General features: G+C 42.1%; 2 protein-coding genes and 1 non-coding gene across 4 annotated transcripts; 1 reads left to right on the top strand and 2 right to left on the bottom strand.

Annotated features, from left to right (window-relative positions):
• Positions 1-32: 32 nt before the first annotated feature.
• Positions 33-2,722, bottom strand: LOC128436539 (UPF0450 protein C17orf58-like). The gene is given in 6 exon segments (XM_053418284.1): positions 33-477; positions 480-559; positions 1,450-1,564; positions 1,566-1,642; positions 1,838-1,924; positions 2,601-2,722. Coding segments are annotated over 5 exon segments (516 nt in total). The 5' UTR covers positions 1,896-1,924; positions 2,601-2,722; the 3' UTR covers positions 33-291.
• Positions 2,723-5,219: 2,497 nt separating this feature from the next.
• trnar-ccg (transfer RNA arginine (anticodon CCG)) lies at positions 5,220-5,292 on the bottom strand. The gene has a single exon. It is a non-coding gene; the product is annotated as a tRNA-Arg (tRNA).
• A 257-nt stretch (positions 5,293-5,549) lies between these two features.
• On the top strand, positions 5,550-12,913 carry LOC128437227 (importin subunit alpha-1). Of its 2 annotated transcripts, none has more exons than XM_053419293.1 (11): positions 5,550-5,677; positions 5,914-6,017; positions 6,148-6,288; positions 7,231-7,319; positions 8,770-9,038; positions 9,307-9,401; positions 9,897-10,160; positions 10,359-10,592; positions 10,849-11,031; positions 11,585-11,734; positions 12,671-12,913. In XM_053419293.1, the coding sequence occupies exons 2-11, from the start codon at positions 5,952-5,954 to the stop codon at positions 12,755-12,757; spliced, it is 1,578 nt and encodes a 525-aa protein (XP_053275268.1). In that variant the 5' UTR covers positions 5,550-5,677; positions 5,914-5,951; the 3' UTR covers positions 12,758-12,913. The 2 variants fall into 2 exon arrangements, with proteins under 2 accessions (XP_053275268.1, XP_053275269.1); XM_053419294.1 differs by having other exon boundaries at positions 5,553-5,609.
• Positions 12,914-13,574: the final 661 nt, after the last annotated feature.

Genomic DNA, 13,574 nt, shown 5'->3' with positions numbered 1-13,574 from the left:
CCAACATATTTGTCTGTAAAATAATAACAATCTGCATTAATTGCAATGATCATGTATGTGTTCGTTTGTGTGATGGCTCTGATGTGATCTTTCTTTTCAATTCTCAGGACAAACCCTGGATTGTTGGACAGACGAATAAAATAAAATAAAAGCCCCACAATATTGACAAAGAGAAAACATACCTCAGTCTCTCAAAACATTCTGTTACTTTATGGTACATTAGAGCAGTCCTTATGGAAGTAAATCCATGCCTTCTGCAAAACGTCCTCTCTCTTGCACAACACTTAGGGGCTAGTTACGATCAGTTCGTGTAAGCTGCAGTGTCTCTTCCCCTGCAGCAGGGGGCGATTGTCTCTCTGTGTTTTGTTCACCTACACCTGGTGCGGGTGGCCTCCAGGGCTTTCTGGTGTCTCCGCTTGTTGAATCTCTCTTGATGTAGTTGTTGCTCCGCAGGAGGCCGTCACCCGGGCTTCAGTTTACCCCCCCAGCAGGTTCAGGAGGTCACTGGGCAGGTGGCGCCTCCTGTGGTAGATCTGCCCCATTACAATGTATCTGGTCCCTGTGGAGCGAGCAGAGGGAATGTTATAGCACCAGGGAAAAGAGCACAATCTGTCTTTTGTGTTTCCACTGATAGACTCTATATAAAGAGCATGTCATTAAGAGCAGGAGTCTGGGCAGTAGTGATCCGGGGATGGAGCAGTGGTATCAAGATCTCACCAGTATGCCCATTCCCACCAATTTTGAGTATGTCTCAGCTGTTAATTCTGATGTTTTCACCCAGTTTTGGGGGGCATTTGAACCAACATAAGTGTGATGAGAACTACTTAACATGACAGAAACTGTATTTGAGAAAAAGTTACTTTGATGTGTACTTGAACTTTGGACCCTGGACCCACTAACATGGAGGAGGAGGGATAATGACCTATACTTTATCCAGCCACCAGGGGGGGGCTTTTTGGGCATTTGAGGAGCCTTCTTGTTGTCCATGTTTATTTACAGTCTATGGTTCCACTACACAAGTAGTTGTTGCTTGCTTCTGTTGGTCTCATAAAAGGAGGCCTACGTGGGAAGTTCTAAAGAGTTTTCTTGGTCTCAAGGAATGTACCTTACTAACTTAATAAAGTTAATAATACAAAATAATAACAATATAATGCTTAATAAACATTATGATTTAGCAAACTCTGCCATGTCCAATAACATGTAACTTTCCTCTTAAATCAGGTCATGAAAAACCTCCGTAAACAGGCCCAATTAATATAACATTGATAAAATAAAAACAATTAAAGATAATATGAATTATTTATCAAGTACCAAGTGTGTTTTTATTTCTTAACTTTATTTAATATAAGTAAGAGTTTCACTACTGGTCATGAGAACTCTACTCGCACATTGAGGCCACCCTCGACCCTTGATCTTCAGTTTTCTGGCCGTCTATGTTGCGACACTCACCCAGTTTGATATCAGGGCAGGGTTTGCTGCACTTGAACGTGTCCAGGACCAGCAGGCGCACTTTGAAGAAGAAGCTGTCCGGGGACACGTAGAGACGACTCATCTTGTAGAAACCCGTCGCTGCTCACCATCAGTGTGATGAGCGATATTCCTTTACGCAGCGACTCGATGTCATGCACGATCCCGTTCACAGCTGTTTGAGGGACACGGACAAACAAACGGGTAGAAACCTTCATGACTCTGGGATTGAAGGAACAGTGTCAAATTCAATGATCAACATTTGCCACAGGAAATACGCTTATTCTCTTTCTAACTGGGAGTTGAATGGGAACATGATTGCCATTTTCACACCAGTACAGTGAATATGTGTGTCTCATCGGATACATACCAAACTCACTGTAACAGTAATACTCTTTCTCGTCCTTCTCCTTCCTGCACTCGCTCATGCAGAAGGCGTCATGTGTGAAGTCAGACTCTGCAGACGGGAAGACAAGCAGAGGACAGGATGGAGGGATGAGGATGAGACCAAGAGGGAAGAAAACAGTAGAGCAGGAGAGTGACAGGCTGTGCGGAGCCAGACCCTCATTTGAGCGTCATCAGAGACGACAGGGTTGTCATTACAGAACCCAAACGTCTGGAGGAGGCCTGGAGGAGGTGGTATGTGAGATGGGATCACATGGGTCTTACACATTTCATCTTAGGCACAATATCAGAACAGTCTTGCTCGCTGTGCCTCAGTGTCGTCACGGCCTCTCGCTCCCAGAAGGGCTGCACACACAGCGACACACTGACAGACAGATTTGAGGGCAGTGGTTGTAATTAGTGGCAGGAGGACGTTGGGATGCGGGAGAAAGCCGCACCGTCATTATAGCATTACAGCTCTTTAGCTTGTGTGCAAACCCTGTGAACTCCATATGTGTGCTGATATGTATGGAGTCACTGTATGACATTCAAGGCAGTTAAGGGGATATTTCTTACGCATACATATTCTGCTAATTAGCATCAAAGAGTTTTCCCAGCTGGATAAACTCTTACATCACTTCAATCATTCTGAAATATGATGTTATCCCAAAAGGGAGCGTCAAAAAGATGACCCTGCTCATGACTAAAGACACAGGTCAGAGGTCAGGACCCAGAACATTCTGCTGTACCTCGCCTCAGGATGTCGAACTGGTACAGCAGGCTGGAGGAGCGCCGGGTTGAAGACGACAGGCGGGCGGCTGTTGTTCCGGGCCGCTGCACTGATACCTGACTGATTACAGACTGGACTTGCCGGGCCGGTTCTCCTCAGGGTCCAGCCGTCGGTTGGGGTGGTCTCTCCGTGGAGACGGCGCGGGCTGCTGAGCGCTGGGCCTGGGGCTGCGTGTGCAGGGGGTGGACCCCTGGGCCTGGAGTTGGGGTGTCCCTCTGGTTCACTGTGCTGTGGAGGGCTGATGTGAGACAGGGCGTCCTGGCTGCTCTTCTGCACGGTGCGGTTGGGTGGTAGCAGCAGCAGCAGCTGTGGCTCCTGTCTGCGGGGGTTTGGGGGAGCAGGCCGTCTACTTCGCTCCTGGCTTTCTCGCTGTTGTGCTCCAGCAGACGATCATTCTTGGGGCCCTTCTTGCTCTTGTTGTGGGGAGACTGGTGACGAGGGATGGGGGCCATGTCGCTGTGCTTGGGCCACACAGCTGGAGGCCGAGGGTGGAGGGCGAACTTGGACTCCACAGTCTTGCTGTTCTTCTCCAGGAGCTCGTTGATGGGCAGGGAGGACTCTTTGACCAGCAGCCGACTCTGGTTGCTCAGAGCTGGATCCACAAAAGCTGCTCTGTCCCTTCTCTATCAGGGTGTAGAGCTCTGAGGTTTGAACAGAGAAACAAAACATGCAGTCAGCTTACACAGTTTGATATGGTACAGTTATTTAAAGTGCACAAACAACATGGAACTTCCTTTAGATTCAACAACTAATTATGACAGATATTTTGTTATTAGAGGTTAATCACAATTTTATTTAACAGTTATAAACTGAGAAAGAACTGGACACATTCCTCAGTTTGACATTCATTGGTCTAGTATGTGTGTGTGTGTGTGTGTGTGTGTTATTCCAATCAAATGTGACATGATATGAATCAAATATAGTCATATGTCATCAAAAAACTTCCAATCCATCAAACTTATGAGATAATATGAATATATGTGGGGTCTCATCTTATTTAATGGTGATTTAAAAAAACACAGTTAAACTTCTCAGTATGACTCAAGATTTCTTGTCTTATTTTCTATGTTTTTTTAGAGAGAATTTTGCGATAGCAATCAGAATACTGTAATGAAACATATTAGATCTTAATGACAACAGCCATAAATCAACAAGTTTATGTATCTATAAGAATATATAAGACCATAAAAAAAGTGTCTGTATAAATCCCTAGTCTGAGAGAATCTACACTCACCATTAACAGTATGCTCCTCTGTGTGGGTAGAGAGGAATCCCAAGAAACAAGAGAAACAAAATAGTCCCCGTCATCGTGGATGTTCAGTGTGGACACACTTGCAGGTCTGCTGCAGAGCTGGGATTCCTGGGATTTTTATATGGCCCTCTCCACCATGAGAAGGAAAAAGGAGGCGGTGGGACGTCCCAGATACAGAAATAAGCACAGTGACACTCCTTTCATTCATAAACGCTTGTTTACAATATAAGAGGAGAAATGTGACTCCCTGCACAGACTCCTGTTCACTGAGTGTGATTTATTTTGTAATGGTAAAGTAGGTCTAACCTCTGATATCTGATGTCATAAGATTCTTCAGAATTACCCTTTCCTTGCTTTTTTATTTTTTTTTTATTTTATATAAACAATAAATATATTTATACATAATTTTGCCGGATTATATAATATACAACTGCACTACTCCAGGTTGTTATCCTACCATGTTTTACGAAATGTTTTTACATACATTATTCTTTACTGCCCTCTGGTGGGTCAATGCAGACACTAAGATTTGTAGGGAATACGTATTAACAACAACAATTAATACTTATCAGAGGAAGAAGACACAATATGTAAAACAACAGAAATCAACGTTTATTTAATTTTATATTTATTTATTTTTCTGTTTACAAATATATAGATAACTATCAAATTAATATTTTACAGGGCAGGGTGAGGGCGGACCGACAAGGACGTCTACTTGATAGATTCTACATGATTAACATGAACATTTTCACAAATTTCACAAAATTAGAAAATATAACTTGAATTTTATAAATGTCCCCATTTTCTTTTCTTTGTCACATTTACTGCACGAGTATACAATATAACAGTATTTAACAAGTAGACCTGATGAATGAATTGTATGGTGAACAGCATAGTGATATGAGATTTATGTATTCATAGATTTTTTGTTTTGTAAAGTGCCTCAGTTATTCTAATGTTTAGATCTTCTTCATAAATTAATTTATAGCCACAATATACAGTTTTCAGTTGATCTTTGTTCTGCGAGTGAACATCTGTAGAATAAAACAAGGACAGTACAATAATTATCTTACATGAGTCATAGTGAAAGTAAAATAGAGAAAAGTGTGTGACAAACCAGGAAATGTACTGATTAGATTATTAAATTTGGTCAATTGACTTTGCTGGTTTAATTGTATTGTTGATTCCTAAAACATGTATTAATTTGTACTCTGCTTAGCTGACCTTGTTACAATAGTAATGGAGTATGTAATTATATGTAAAGCTTCGTGCGATGGGCAGGACAGTGTGTTGCTGTATGAAGCCTGAAAAAGAAAGTAAACACGACCCAGATGGGACTCGAACCCACAATCCCCAGCTCCGGAGGCTGATGCCTTATCCATTAGGCCACTGGGTCATCACGTCGCCATTCCAGAGGAACAACCGTATTTAAAACAAGAAAAATCATTTTTTGTAGTTGGAATATTGTTGATTTTTGTGTAAATATAAGTTAAAACTCCAGCCGCTCTTTTCTCACGCTGATACACCACGAGCGTTCATCTCGCGATACTCACCGCGGTTGCCTTTGACAACCCTTAGACACGATTTTTTACCCCGGATAAGGGGGAGGAGCTTGAGACCAACGGACCAACTGCGAGTCAGAACAAATAGGGAGGGACATATGTATGTGACGTCAGTTCTTTAGTAAAAAATACGAGTCGAGAGATCGATAAGGTGAGGACGTCTTTCCCGCTCTGCGTCTAGAGGTCCATTTTAAACCAGTGCTTTGCTATTTGAACTCTGTAAGTTGTTGTTTTTGCTCACGATGTGAACATGTATGGTTATTTTCATGATCTCCAGCGGGGTCTTGGGGCGTTGGGTTTACCGGCAGGCTGTGTGGGCGCTGGGCCACATGGCGTTAGATAACAGGCTTCAGAGGATAATTCCCCGCCTCTTAGCTTTTCTAAGCTAGTAAACGTTGCTCTGTGTTCGTCCGTCTAGTTTTAACCGTGAATTAATAGCTGTTGTCTTTGCACAGGGAACGTGTACAGCGTGTGCCTTGCTCATCGGTCAGGAATGTCAGCTGTCGGCGACAGCGGGGCTCGACTCACCCAGTTCAAAAATAAAGGGAAAGATGCCTCCGTAAGTCATCGCAAACTGCACGCGTTTCTCAAATCATCGTCCGCCATGTTGTTTTTTTCCCCTTTTTATATACATTTGCTTTTTCCCTTTTCTATAAACCAATACGTGTGTTGTTGTCGACGTTTTTCAGGAGCTCAGGCGCAGGAGAGCTGAAGTGAACGTGGATCTCCGCAAAGCCAAGAAGGATGATCAGATCTCCAAGAGGAGGAACGTCCTCGTTACTGAGGACGAGCCCTCCTCCCCTATGCAGGAGAAAGATCCTAGTGCTCAGGTATATACAGCCCGTGGTAGAACCCCCTGATCTGATCCACTGTGCCGGTCACACTCACGGTTTGGCGGGATACAGTAAAACAAAATGAAGCCAGTGTCCTTGTGTTCTCCGTTCTGAGATATGATTGTTCCCTCACCAGCTGTCTGAACCTTACATGCTAATAATAGAGAGGCCAGTCGGCATTGTTTGCACACAGTGGGCAAAGGTCGATGAGGAACATTGAAAGTTTAAACCTGATGGGAAACAATGTGAAAGTTATTCCTCTCCATTACTTCTGTGCTGATTAACCCTCACTGACTGTGAACACAAATGTATTAACTTGTCATGTGCTGGGTCGATATCAGAGTAAATGTCACATTATGGTTTATTCTGATTTTGAAGACTTGTCTTTCTCCTCGGTGCAAGTTGTGGTTTTGACCTCATCTTTATGAGCAGAGGTTGAAAAACATTTGTTAATCATCAAGCCATTTCATCAATCTGTAGTATAAGAATAATATGTTATACTTCCTCACTGTGCTGACATGTTGCTATTGATCAAAAGTATATTGTCAGAATTATTTGTTATTTTCTTAACTAATCTTACCAATATTTGCTTCAGCACATTAGTATCATCGGCACAATAACCATGTGTCATATCAAATGCGTTTACATGTTGTTTTGCCTATCTCATTATAACCTGAGCAAAATGATGCATCAACCTGTGCCACTGCCCTTTACTGATTGGCCTTTTCTATACAAACAATATTATTCTGTAGTGAAAGGTGTATATTATGTAGATATATGAATATTGAATTACCCAGCCATTACACGTAGTCTGTGTATATTTTTCCTGAGCCGTTGATTTGCATTTTCTTGATCGTGTATTCTCCACCTTACCATGTGAACTACAGTTTGACACAGGTTTACTATTGCCAGACAAGTTCTCCTCTTCTGTTCCCACAGCCGCAGCAGCACTGGTCTGTGGAGGAGCTTGTAGAGGGTGTGAACAGCCAGAGCCTGGAGCATCAGCTGCAGGCCACACAGGCAGCCAGGTGAGATCAGTTTGAATCATACTATGCACCATTATATATCATTATTGTTTTGCTTCGTGACATAAATAAAACGTACAATACATTACCTCATTGGTGAACATGATGTTTGCCTGAGTTGTGTCAGGTAGATTTTCATTGGCAATGTTGGTGAAACAACATCTCCCATGATCCCATGCTGCCTCATGACTAGTGTTGCACGGTGTACCGGTACTAAAAAAGGTACCGCGGTAACCTTACGTTAAAAACGATACGGTTTTGCATATTTTTTGTACCGGTACTTCATTGAAATAGCAGCCATCAGAGCGCACTCGCTGTTCCGCTCCCTGTCACTCTGCATGCAGACTGCGAGGGGCGGGGCCGCCAGCTCTCACACATGCAGGCAGCCCTCACTCACAGCGAGTGATCTTAGGGGAGACATGGCTCTTGCCGACCGTTCTCGGCTTATTGAAAAGAAGATGCCAGAGGTTAAATCTGGAAATTATGTCGCGCGACCGGGCGGAGACATAACAAGTGGGGCGCGCGACCGGGAGGGTGAATGTGAGGCGCAACTAATGCCTTGACGTCCGCGTCTCTTTAACGGCGGAGCAGTAAAAAAAAAAAAGTCATTCTTTCTCCGGAGCCAGGGGCCGCGCGGCTCTTCAGCCCCTCTGCAGCGGCCGCAACCCGCGGCTCCCTGTACAGTGTTCATATGTTGAACGGTAACGTGAGGGAACGTCACGTTAATTTGTCACGGCTCCTGGTTTTAGCATGCTGGCCTGATACGATGCTGATTTGACAAATTAACGTGACGTTCCCTCACGTTACGCGTGTGTGTTTTTGCGCACTTAGAAACATTACACCCCAGTCACTTGAATGTGTTCTTGCCCTATTGCATGCATTCTCGTTTAAGATCTAGATTTCAATTTGGCTGCAAGAACGTAGCCCAGTTCATTGTCAAAATTAAACTCAATTAAGAATTAAGAAAACAATTTAGAACGAAAATGCTTTACATGCAAAATAACCTACAATTTCACGTATGTGTATATCTGTAGGCTAATACTAATATGAATGCCATTTGTTAAGTGTTCAAAAACCTGGACAGGAACAAGCTGGTAAAAAAAGGGAACCTTACAGTTGTTATATTTATTGCTATCAGATAAACCAGTATCGTATCGTATCAAAAGTATCGGGTATCGTGATATTTTGGCAGGTATAGTATCGAAGTCATAATTTTGGTATCGTGACAACACTACTCATGACATCATTAAACTTGATCTTTTGTTATGGTTTTGATCGGGAGACCCCATCATCAGATTTTATAAATTGTACATTTGAGTAGGAAATCCAACCTCCCAAACATTGTATGCCTTGAAATGCCCTCCAGCTAGAGATTACTTACAACATTGACAGTGCTATATCTTCCCTTGATTAACCCCCTGAAATGTGTTTTGTCTGTCGCTCTGATGTATAGAAAACTCCTCTCCAAAGAAAAGTGCCCACCTATTGACACCATAATAGCAGCTGGCCTCATCCCAAGGTTTGTTAGTTTTCTGGCATTGTCTGAATGCCCTCCCATCCAGTTTGAGGCAGCTTGGGCTCTGACCAACATCGCCTCAGGTACATCGGACCAGACCACTGCTGTGGTGGAAGGAGGGGCCATCCCTGCCTTCATCAACCTGGTGGCATCACCCCAACTGCACCTAAGTGAACAGGCCATTTGGGCCCTGGGTAACATTGCAGGTATTTATGGTTTCTTGTTGATTTTGACCAAAGGCGATTTATGTGATATGGAATTTTTGTATTTCTGAGCATGAACTTGTGGAATCATTTTTTGATACAGAAGGTTCTTTAAGCAAAAGGATACATTTGAAAAGAGCTTCAATGTATCCATTGTAAACCACTGACTTAATCCTAATTATTTTCATGATAAACATTTTCTGGTACGGTGATTTTTCTGTGTTGTAATCATCAATTTACTAAAGATGACTGAAAATGTTTCCATACTCAGGTGATGGATCAAACTACAGAGACCTGGTGATCCAACATGGTGGAATCCAGCCACTCCTGGACCTGCTGGCGGCCCCTGACCTGTCTGTGTTTCATGTGAGAGTTTTCATTTCTAACAATGATGGCTGTGCTGGGTTTGAGCTGCACTTGTTTTTTACATGGCACTACAGGCCTGTTATGAGCTTGTACAGTATGTTCTATCCTGATAAAACAGAGGAGTATCGCATGTTACTAACATGTCATCAAAGTCAGACATATGTTTCAGGTAGACTAGGAAGATTTTACTGTGTTACACTGGCTCTTAGATTTAATAATGATAACAGATGTGTTTGATGTTGTTGCAAATTGCAGTGACTTGTACTCAGAAGCTCCTACTGTGAAATATTGTTTCTGCATTTATGTAATCATAGCCATTACTAAAGATTTTTTTACTTAAAATCACATATTGGTTCCATGGATTGATAAAAATCTCTGACATTGTTTTATGTAATAGATGGCCCTCTTCATAGAGATTGTTACACTTAAAAATGATCATGTCACGGCATGTTGATATTAGAAAAATAACACGTGGCTCTTAACCCACCCTACCAGTGTGGCTACATGCGGAATGTCACCTGGACGCTCTCCAACCTGTGTCGGAACAAGGACCCAGCACCTCCTCTGATGGCAGTGCAACAGCTGCTTCCGGCCCTGGTGCTCCTCCTCCACCATAACGACAATGAGGTCCTGGCCGACACCTGCTGGGCAGTGTCCTATCTGACCGATGGCTCCAATGAGAGGATAGAGGTGGTTGTGCAGTCTGGGCTGGTGCCCCGACTGGTGCAGCTTCTCACCTGCGACAACCTTTCCATCGTGGTACGTGATGAGGAGACTTGTTCCACTTAAAAGTTTGTTTCTGACATTTGATCACAAGTCCCTGCTTTTTTTATTCTGTTTCTGTCACTTTAAGAGTTTGAGTTAACGTCTTAATGTATTAGCTTGTTTACTCACATGTATTACTATATTGTGAATACCTCAAATGACTGACTGTCTTGTCTTGACTTTACTTCCCAGACTCCAGCGTTGCGGTCACTTGGCAACATTGTGACTGGGACGGATGAGCAGACCCAGTGTGTTCTGAACACAGGTGCCCTGGCAATGTTCCCCAGCCTGCTGCGTCACCAAAAGACCAACATCCAGAAGGAAGCGGCCTGGACAGTGTCCAACATCACGGCTGGCAAGGACACCCAGATCCAGGAGGTGGTCAACGCAAACCTGATGCCCATCCTGGTTGAGATCCTCCAACAGGTCAGAAGGCAAAAGAAGGAGAGAATACATATATATTAAAACTGATCAGCACACTGTCGCTTACATTTCTCCAACTTTTCTCTGGCATGCTGCAGATAAGGCACAGTTTTATGAAGACACATTTTTTAGCTGTATAAATGTATAATGGTGTAGTAGTGTGTTTGTTCACAAAGTATCATGTTGTAAATCTTTCGTGACCATCGTATAATTCTACACTCTGCTGTGCCCTATAATATCAGATATATTTTCTGCTCAGGGAGACTTCAAGAGCCAGAAGGAGGCAGTGTGGGCTGTCAGTAATTTCACCAGCGGTGGAACTATGGAACAAGTGGCCTATCTCGTCCATTGCAATGTGCTGGGGCCTCTGCTCCACCTACTGACAGTCAAAGACTGCAAGATCATCTTGGTCATCCTGGATGCAATCTACAATATTTTAAAGGTATATTACCTAGACTTTTAGTCCGGTTGCCAGCCATATTGCAAATTGGTCAAATGCTTTGTAAAATGCTGCACATAAGAGTCTGAGAATATTTTATTTAAACCATTCAGCTCAAAGTATTTTGATATTTGAATGTAATAGGCAGCTTATAACAGTAACACCTAATCAGTAATATAAACTGATAAAAAAGGAATTGTGTTGTTTTCAGGGAGATCTTTACATCAGAAGAGAACAACCAAACCAAAAGCAAACTCACTCATTATCTATACACCACTATGCTGATAGAGGGGTGTGTGAAGTGTTTGATTCCACAAAACACTTCTGGAGTATCAGGGGTAAACTTGGTTAGAGCAGAATCCAATAAGATGGAAGTCAATAGTGTCCTCTTCTTCAGACTCAATAAAAGAACAGAAAAAAACCTAACATGCCTCCTTGGGTGAACCTTTTAGAGATGAAGCGAGGCAGATATATTGTTGACTATCAGAATAAAATGTCTGTCACAGGTTCTATTGTATCGTGGAAACTGACTTATATTTTGTTCTTTTCCGCACAGATGGCACACAAAGCAGGAGAGGGTGAGAAACTGACCCTAATGGTCGAGGAGTTGGGTGGTTTGGACAAGATTGAAGCGCTGCAGTCCCACGACAACGAAGCTGTGTACAAGTCCTCTCTCAACATTATCGACCAATTTTTCTCTGAAGAGGTAGGTGTTACTGATTGGTGCCGCTTCAAACTAGCTGCACAGTAGTAGAACATTAGACCTCTGTTGATGCGTATAGATTTAATTATGAAGGCAACTTGAATTTTAAAAGTTTAACTTTACCCATAAGTTTTGTCTGAAGACAAACGTCTCGACCTACTCACGAGCGGTTGCTGGTGGGGGGGCCGTCAACCTTTTGATTGGAAGGTTTTAACCCTTTCAACTAGAAGTGTTTGAAACACTGCATGGATTTATGAGCCATGTTGAAGTTATTAATGTAAAAACATTTTTTATAATTTCGGTAGTAAATGGGATATTTGAACTACCATTAGTCTATTTAATCAAAGAACAATCATTTCATTTAGTTCACTGGTTAAAAAACGAGTTTAAATTGCAGTACTATCTTTATACTATATGACCTTAGTGACTGCATATTATGTACTGAATTTAGCAAGGACTCGTTCAAGTGTGTTTGTATAGTTTGTTACAATAGGATATGAACCACTTCCGTCATCAGTCTGAGCAAACATTGAAAGACTGGCAGGAGAACGACTACATCTCTGTGACTCATTCAAAGATGAAGTGACAACTGTCTTGGCAGAGGCGGCAGTTTGGCACAGCTCAACTGTCTGTTTACTCCTCCTCTGTTTAACTGTTGCCAAGGAATGAATGCGAGTTATTTTGTAGCATACAGTAGCATGAGCTAGTTGTTGGCTAATGTCAAACAAAATACTCATTGCAATCAATGACCCAAACTTATCAAAATACATTCCTTCTTTTAAAATTATGATCTTCCTTATAAAACGAATCTCTGTCTTAGCTGAGAAAAATAGTCTGCAGAATCCGCCTTAATCCATTCCTGTGATGCCATCCCCAAAACATGCTCAGGCTTGATTAATCCTCTGATGCTCCTCTCTTTCCGTCCCTCCTGTCTTTCAGAATGAAGATGAGTCTGTGGTTCCAGAGGTGACAGAAGACGGCTTCGCCTTCCAGGTCCCCGACGACCAAAGCACTTTTCAATTTTAACATCTCCACTCTGCTATTTGTAACATAAAAAGAAAATTTGTACCTTGTTTTTATTTTTGTATTTTTTTTTGGTTAAAATGTCATCCTTGTACGTGACAGTATAAGGACAAATATCCTTCTTTGGATAAATGTTTGTAAATAAATTTTGTAAAAGTATATGGTGTGGCTTTTTGTGTTTCAGATGTAAGCAGGATATGAGCAGGGAAACATGTTTGATTTAGTTGTCGAAAAGATGTGTGGGGGAAAAAAAACAGATCTATATGGATCTGGGAGGAGATTCTTTGTCCATATCACCACTAGGGGGCACTTTGCTTATTCTCACCGCTTGTGAGTTTGGATCCTGTGGTTTTTGCTGTACAGGGAAACTTCTATGAGTGAAATCTACATTTGATGCAGGCACCGAATATCACAATTGGCGAATCTACATTATTTACCCTTGAGAAAATTCATTTTATATTGTTAAAAATGCTGGATAGTTTAAAATAGTTCTCCTCTACATTTCCCTCAAGTTCACGTTGATCTATATTTATCAAGTATTGATAGTTAATATTGATCCGAGTTCCTTGAAGCTGGAACCAACCAGCCAGCCAACTATATTTGAACAGCTTGCAGATGAATTGAGGAAAACAAATGCATAATACTATTTTAAATTAAGATCTGAAACTTCACATTCAAAACAGGAAGTGCTCATTATTGTGGATGAATGGGATGCAACTTAATGAAACAACAATAGTGCCAACTTTTAAACACAATCTCGCTCTGTCTAGAAAACATGTTGTGAATATGCCTATAGAACTTGTTGCTTTATGGACGTATG

Source organism: Pleuronectes platessa, chromosome 3 (assembly GCF_947347685.1).
Source record: "Pleuronectes platessa chromosome 3, fPlePla1.1, whole genome shotgun sequence".
Classification (NCBI taxonomy): domain Eukaryota; kingdom Metazoa; phylum Chordata; class Actinopteri; order Pleuronectiformes; family Pleuronectidae; genus Pleuronectes; species Pleuronectes platessa.
The sequence above is the reverse complement of the archived record's forward strand: the minus strand, read 5'-3'. Positions and strand labels throughout refer to the sequence as shown.

Coding starts and splice junctions, on each gene's coding strand:
- LOC128437227 (XM_053419293.1), top strand. CDS start 5,952: ATGTCAGCTGTCGGCGACAGCGGGGCTCGACTCACCCAGTTCAAAAAT. Junction 10,161..10,358: donor GCGACAACCTTTCCATCGTG/GTACGTGATGAG, acceptor TTTACTTCCCAG/ACTCCAGCGTTGCGGTCACT. Junction 10,593..10,848: donor TGGTTGAGATCCTCCAACAG/GTCAGAAGGCAA, acceptor TTTTCTGCTCAG/GGAGACTTCAAGAGCCAGAA.